This window comes from Notechis scutatus, chromosome Z (genome assembly GCF_049901735.1).
Source record: "Notechis scutatus isolate UNSWTSFEM ecotype Mainland chromosome Z, rNotScu1.2, whole genome shotgun sequence".
NCBI classification, from domain to species: Eukaryota; Metazoa; Chordata; class Lepidosauria; order Squamata; family Elapidae; genus Notechis; species Notechis scutatus.
The window spans coordinates 48,475,156-48,482,194 of NC_142025.1; the positions used below are offsets into that span (position 1 = coordinate 48,475,156).

The 7,039-nt window shown below is 34.1% G+C and overlaps 1 protein-coding gene across 3 annotated transcripts in view; it reads left to right on the forward strand.

Moving 5' to 3' along the window:
- ST8SIA6 (ST8 alpha-N-acetyl-neuraminide alpha-2,8-sialyltransferase 6) overlaps positions 1-4,814 on the forward strand; it is a 67,149-nt gene extending 62,335 nt beyond the window's left edge. For all 3 annotated transcript variants that reach the window (XM_087948105.1, XM_087948106.1, XM_087948104.1), the window contains one exon: positions 373-4,814. In XM_087948105.1, the coding sequence (XP_087804231.1) occupies positions 373-841 (469 nt within the window). In that variant the 3' untranslated portion in view covers positions 842-4,814. The remainder of the gene's footprint in view (positions 1-372) is intronic.
- The last annotated feature ends 2,225 nt before the right edge of the window (positions 4,815-7,039 follow it).

Sequence of the window (7,039 nt, forward strand, 5' to 3'; positions counted from 1 at the left end):
TTGCTTTGAGATCAAGAAAGCATTGGAATAATGAAAACCATTATCTAAAAAGTGGCAATAGGCTTTCTTGTCTCTCAGTGCCCCTTAAGATTTTGCTTCAGTGCTGCAGCTTCTTTTATATTATGCATTGACTGAACATATGGCAAAGAATCAAAAGGAAAGGGAGGAATAGATTCTCCATGAAACAAAATCTGCATAGTTATTTTTTTTAAAAAAACGGCTCACTTTGTGTACAAACTAAATACTTGTAAATGTTAATAAACTGTAAGCTCATTCTGTCTGCCTGTCTAAAGTTAAAATACTGCTACTTAAGGAATATGCCCTACATTTTTAGCACATATCCACATCCAGTGTCTTTGCTCTTATGACCAGATATAACAAACTGAATGATCAGAAGGCCACCTTCCTGGAAAACATTGCAAGTTATGGAGAAGCTTTCCTCTTGCTACCCGCTTTTTCCTTTAGAAGCAACACAGCAGCATCTTTCAAAGTACATCACACCCTGAGAGAGTTCAGCGCAAAACAGAAGGCCATATTTTTCTATCCAAGGTATCTCAAAAGTCTTGCCCAGTTCTGGAGAACTAAGGGTGTCAAAGCCTACCGACTGTCTTCTGGCTTCATGATCACCAGTGTAGCAGTGGAACTCTGTGAGAATGTGAAGCTGTATGGTTTTTGGCCTTTCTCCAAAAGCATAGCAGGTATCCCCATAAGTCATCACTACTATGACAACCAACTTCCAAAGCCAGGTTTCCATGCCATGCCTAAAGAGTATAACCAGATTCTCCAGCTCCATGGAAGAGGTATCCTCAAGTTGCAATTTGGCAAATGTTTGACAGAGTAGTCCATGTTTTTGCTTCAGAATGGAGGACACTTCTGTGAAGGCCATACATTCCTATTCTGGTAGAGGGGAGAAGAGTAGATGATAGGTGATGCTAGAAGTGTTGGATGCTGGAGCTCAAACTGGGTTGTAAAACCTCTTTTCTCTCTGTCTTTCTGAAACTCTTTTTTTTTCTTTGTGACAATCCATTTGTTTATAGAATTCCCTTCTCTGATTCTATTTTATCCACTTGACATTTTCTAAAATTATTGTCCATAAAGGGCTTTTGAATGAGGACACCTGCACAGAATTATGGTGAGAACCAGAGGGAGCATTAGGATCAAAGGTTTGCCATTTTTACTTTCAATAAAAGAGAATATGTATAGCTCAGGGTTGAACTGGGAAGTACTTGGTGCTCTCTGAATCTGGTTGTTTTCTTATAGATATTTCATTAGCCAACTAAATAAAATAATCGGTGACTCCCATTGATGATATTATCTAGGCAGGTAATGAAATGTTTGCATGCAAATAACCAGGCTTGCAGAGCACTAAGAATTCTTTATTTTATTTGAGAATATAGTAATTAATTAAGCAGCAATGGCTTCATGTCTTATAACTGGGAAGGAAAATCTGTAACCCATAATCACATACTATCTTCAAAACCAGACCTCTACAATTGAGATCGACTGCATAGTTTGTTGTTAGTTGGAGTTAGAGATGCATAAAAGTTGTAAAAGAAGCTTTACGATTTTTACTGCCATCTGAAAACCAGGGAAAAATAGATCTTACTCCTGCCTAGGGTTAAATAGGGCCACCACGTGATCATTGTACATCCATAAACCTGAAGCTTTTAACTGCTCCAGAAATGTTAATTGACTTGCCACTTTAGAGTGCCTCTGACTGTTATTACCTGTGAATTTTTCTGGGCATATCCTTAACTAAAATTATAATTTTAATTTTGCCATGTGCCATGTGAACATGATACCTCCTTGTAGAAGGAACGTGGGAGAGAAATAAATGGAGTCTTGCTAGATCAAAATCATTCTATTCAGTGCAAACTTTGTTCCCTACAAAGATCAGCAAGAATGTAAATTAAAAATATCCAAAATAATATATCTAAAAACATTCATGATGTATGCAAAGATATTTTAAAAAACAATAATGTATGGGCTTATGTATGAACTTCTAAACACAGATTTGATACTAGGGGAAATGCTGGCTTAGAATGAATGATGTTCTGCATTTTTTAAATCATTAACTTTTAGCCTAAAAGAGAAGCTGTATAACTTTTTATTGAGTTTTCCAGATAAAATAATGTTTGATGATATTCTCAAGGAGGAGATCTGAACTTTTTATATTTATTTTATATGTAAGGGGATTTTAAGATACCCTATCTTTCACTGGACAATTATTTCTCCATCGATATTCAGCCTCCTTCTCTTTATTGAATCCCAAGGTAAAATGTCATGACACGGAGATGTACTGCAATCTGTTGTTGGACTTGATCAGTGATTAATTTTTCCAAGTATAACCTACAAAACATTTTGTACTTAAGTATGGCGATACAAATAAAAGTAAATGTGTGCCGTTATAAATGGTTGTAATCTACCTTTTTACATAGATTACATTTTCAAAGCTCAGAATATTCACTAGAAGACACAATCTCAGGATGAAAGTGGTGTTTATGTAGCTTTTGCATGCTTAGTTGTTATTCTTATAAATGTATTTATTGTTTTCTTAATGCAACCTAAAATGATAGACACTGTCTGTCTAAGATCTTGAAATATTACTGAACCTTTTCCAGTGTGCAAAGAGTTATACATGGACTTATGTCCGAATGTAAGCCTTCCTCTGCCTTGTGCCATTGCTTTTTTGTTTTTGTTACTTGTGGAACCTCAATGTATTATCCAACTTATTTCTATGAAATATTAAATTGCCAAAAAGTGAAACCCTCTGCAATCTCTTCACACCAGTGTGCAGGTAACATGTACTGAATCTTCTGCATATTTGTCTTGTTCATCTCCTCTACAGAATCTTCTGTTATACTTAATAGTAATTGAGAGCAGGCAAGAGATTTTAAAAAAATATTCCAGCATGCCTTATACAATCAAATACTCCAAGAATTAAAATCCGTTTCATTCTCCAGTCATAATATCAAAAATTACATATTCCTGTATATTGATAAAATAAAAAAAGATGAAAGTATACTTTTTAAGTGTAACACTAAAGAATGGAATTCATGAGGTCAGAGTAATGTGAAAAAGAAAAAAAATGTTTTGCAGGGAATTAGTGACAATGTGCTTTCCACACCCATAATACTTTTCTTGTATTGGCAGATAATCTATTTCTAATTCATGCATGTTTTACAGATAATCATCTGGACTCTGATATTTAATTCTTAATATGCGTTTCATTAAAATACTATTAGAATTAAATTATTAACAAGTCTTGATTAAATTTTCTTTTCTTAACAACATGAAACAAAGGAGAACAAGTTATATCATGCATTCCAATAAAAATTAGGATTTGCCTCTTGGGCAACATTTTCAGACCATTGATGGCATTCCATTAACCAAATAAGGCACTTGTCTATAAAAATTGGAGAAATAAATAACTTTTTGGATTACTTTCTCTAGAGATGAAAGTCAGAACAAATATTCCACTGAGCATAGGCACTTTCAGAAACTGAAATTCTGCTTAATTTTGTCCACTTAGTGAACAAAGCTGATGGAATTCTGTCAGGGTCAATCTATATGTGAAAATCATATCTAGTTTTGATAATTAAATCTCTCTCAGATTTTCCATAGTCAGCAGAAATGTAGAAACTACATAGATCCAGCTGCCTTTTACATATGTTCTCAATTGGTACCACTATCAGAATACAGAATAACAGAATTGGAAGGGACCTTGGAAGTCCCATATCATTCCAGACAAATGGCTGTCTAATTTCTTAAAACCCTCCAATAGTGGAGCCCACACAATTTCTGAAGGAAAATTGTTTTCAATTTTCAGCAAAATTTTCCTTAGTTCTAGGTGGATCTCTCCTTGATAAGTTTCCATCCATTATTTCTTGTCTTGCCCTTAGATGCTTTGGAGAATAGGTTGACTCCTTCTTTCTGAAAATGGGACTAATCCTCCCTCCATTAGATTATGTCTAATCTAATGGAGAGAGGATTAGTCCCATTAGACATACTCAGTTGCTGCAACTATTCACTTTACGTTTTAGACTTTAGACCTCTATTCGTAACTTCGTTCTGCACTTTTTCTAGAGGCTCAACAGCTTTTTTATGTCATGGTGACCAGAACTGAATGCAGTATTCCACATGTAGTCTCACCAAGACAGGATATAGCAGCACTAATATTGTATGTGTTTTTGAATAGACTGTTCCTCTTTTGATGCAGGATTCCTAGATCCCACTCACAGTTACTACCATTAAGCCAGATATTATCCTTTCTATAACTGCATTTGATTTTTCTTTCCTAAGCGTAAAACTTTACTTTTCTCACCACTGTATTGCATTTTGTTGGATAGGGTCCAGTGTTCAAGTCTATCAAACTCTTTCTGGAACTTCTAAAGTGTTGGCTATTACCCCTAGCTTGGTGCTGTCTGTGAATTTGTAATAGTTCTCTTTTATTCCCTCATCTAAATCATTTATGAAGATGTTGAAGAGTACCGGACCTAAGACAGAACCTTGGGTATCCTACCGAATACTTCCTTCCATGTAGATGTAGTTCTATTGAGGACTACACATTGAGTGTGATTGGTCAGCCAGATGCGATTCCATCTGGTGGTGATGCTGTCTCAGATTGCTCTATTTTAGTAAGAAGTAGGTTGTGGTCTACTTTATCAAATGCCTTACTGAAGTCCTGAAGCACATGCCACTGTTGTTATACTCCACTCCTGATTCTTGATTTCAGAGAAATGTAATCTAAGTGGAGACACATAACTCAGTAGCTGACAAGATCCATGTGAGAAATTCCTACATATGTGCCATGTTGTCACAATGTTAGGATTTTGCACTGGACTTAAAAACATGCTATATTTGAAAATTCATTAAACACATCAATATGGCTTCAGCTTATAAAACCAGGGAATGTCCTTTTGGTTTTTATGTCTATTGAAAGATAGCTTATGCTTTTCTCCTGAACTTTTAAATAAATACTTTTTCATTGTAGTATTTATTGGTTTATTGAATTTCTACAATGATTGAGCTATTGGAGATAGAATCCCAAACTATTTATGCTTGCGTAATATTTTCCTCTTCTTTTAGTCTCTTTTCAGTAAATTTGTCACAACACTTGATACTGTACAGTCCAACTATAATATTGTTATCTATTTGAAATTATTACTAAGTGTCTGATTATATTTATGTATCAATACCTTCATTTTTTGTGCAATGTATTGGGAATTGTACTCTGCTGCCTTTCTGTATCGGTTTATTGTTTTTAGGTAATATTTTGTCATCAGCCAAAAGACATTGTTGATGCTTTGTTTTAATGAAGTATCTCAGTGCCAAAGATGTTTGCTTTTATAGATATAATGTTGGTTGGTGAACTAAAATATTTTTGTGCTAATAAAAAGTTTTGTGGTATTTATTGCATCTATCAATTCATTTTATGCCTACATTCAGATCATTATGAATGCATACTCATATTAAAATGAAGGATCCCCAAGTATTTTAGGATTGTTGGAGAACATGGAATTTTGAAGATTGTATAGGTACCATCAGGGAAAAAAAGCACCATGGTGTGTATAAGTGTACAAGTAACCAAACACCCATGTGCCAGAAGGCAAGCTGGTGAAATAATTTTGTTCTTCCATACATTCTCTGTGGCTTCTCAGAAATTTCTGCCTTCCCCAGCTTCATGTGTATGTATGCATCTCTAAGCATTCATCCAAAGAGCTAGACTGCAACCATTCAACATGTTTTCTTAAGATTGTTTCTTTGAATGTGTATGTGATTCAGATATTTTTGTTTGAAATAAAGATTAAGTTGAGGTTGTATGTTTTGTTTTTCTACACATACGATCATGAAAATTTTATGTCCCAGGTGAAACATACAATTAGAAAGATCACCATTAAAATGAAACAGGGACAGTTAGCATATTTTCTCATTTGCTTATAAACAAGTCAAATAACCGTAATCCTACATTTAACAAATTAATTGAAGAATAAACAAGGTAAGATATGTTTTATATTGCCTCCATTTAGGGAGAAAGTTTCATTTATTATAGTTGTTTTTTTATGTTGAAAAGTTACCAAAACCAACTGTTTTTGAGAAAATTCTCTTTAAGTATGACCTGAATCAAGACATGCAAATGAATTGTTTACCATGGCAAGAGACTGGTACTGTATTTTTATAACCAATGTCTCTGATTAAGCTCTGCTGGAAGATTCTCATTTGCATGGCTTAATTAAGTGATGGCCCCAAACCTCATTCTACTGAAACAAAAAGATTTCTGTATGCAGTGGTTGTTAGGTCTTTTGTTAACATGCTTTGCACACATAACAAAATCTTGGAAAATGAGAAGTTGTCCTCTTTCCATCTCTTAAAGCCATGTAACCTTCTGACTATTGTAATCAAATCTTAAGGTATTGATTTATATAAATTAATTGTGAACTATCACAATAACTATTATACTGCACGTACAAGAAAGAGGCTGTAGTCAAGTTTATTTCAATAAACCACAGAATTAGAATGGGGTTGTTTATTTGTTTTCGCTCTACTCCTCTGTCTCTTTGTAAATAAGAATTTATATCTGGCTTGCCTTCCCTAAAAATGAGTCACATAAAAAGTGAATTATAAAATAGGAAAATGGACAAACACATACACACAAACACAAGACTTTAAAGCATAACATTGACCCTAGACTGGTTGGATTTGTGAAGTGAACTTAACTGGTTATTTGGTTTTTACTCGTTGTGTTATATTAATTGAGTCTTTATGGTTTCTAAATGATGACTTTATACCAGATTGTGAACCAAATACAATCAGACATGTTTTATGCAATACAACAGAGTGACACTTTGGCTTAAGACCCTAACTATTTTTCTAGGTCTAGGAATTATTTAGGTGTACTTTTTTCTGAACATACAAATTATCCTTTCTATTGTAAGCCTTGTGATCTTGTAAGTACAATAAATGAATACTTTGTCTGACTGCTCTGATTACGTAAGTTCCGTAATGGAGAAATAGATAATATCTCTTTATATTATGTAAC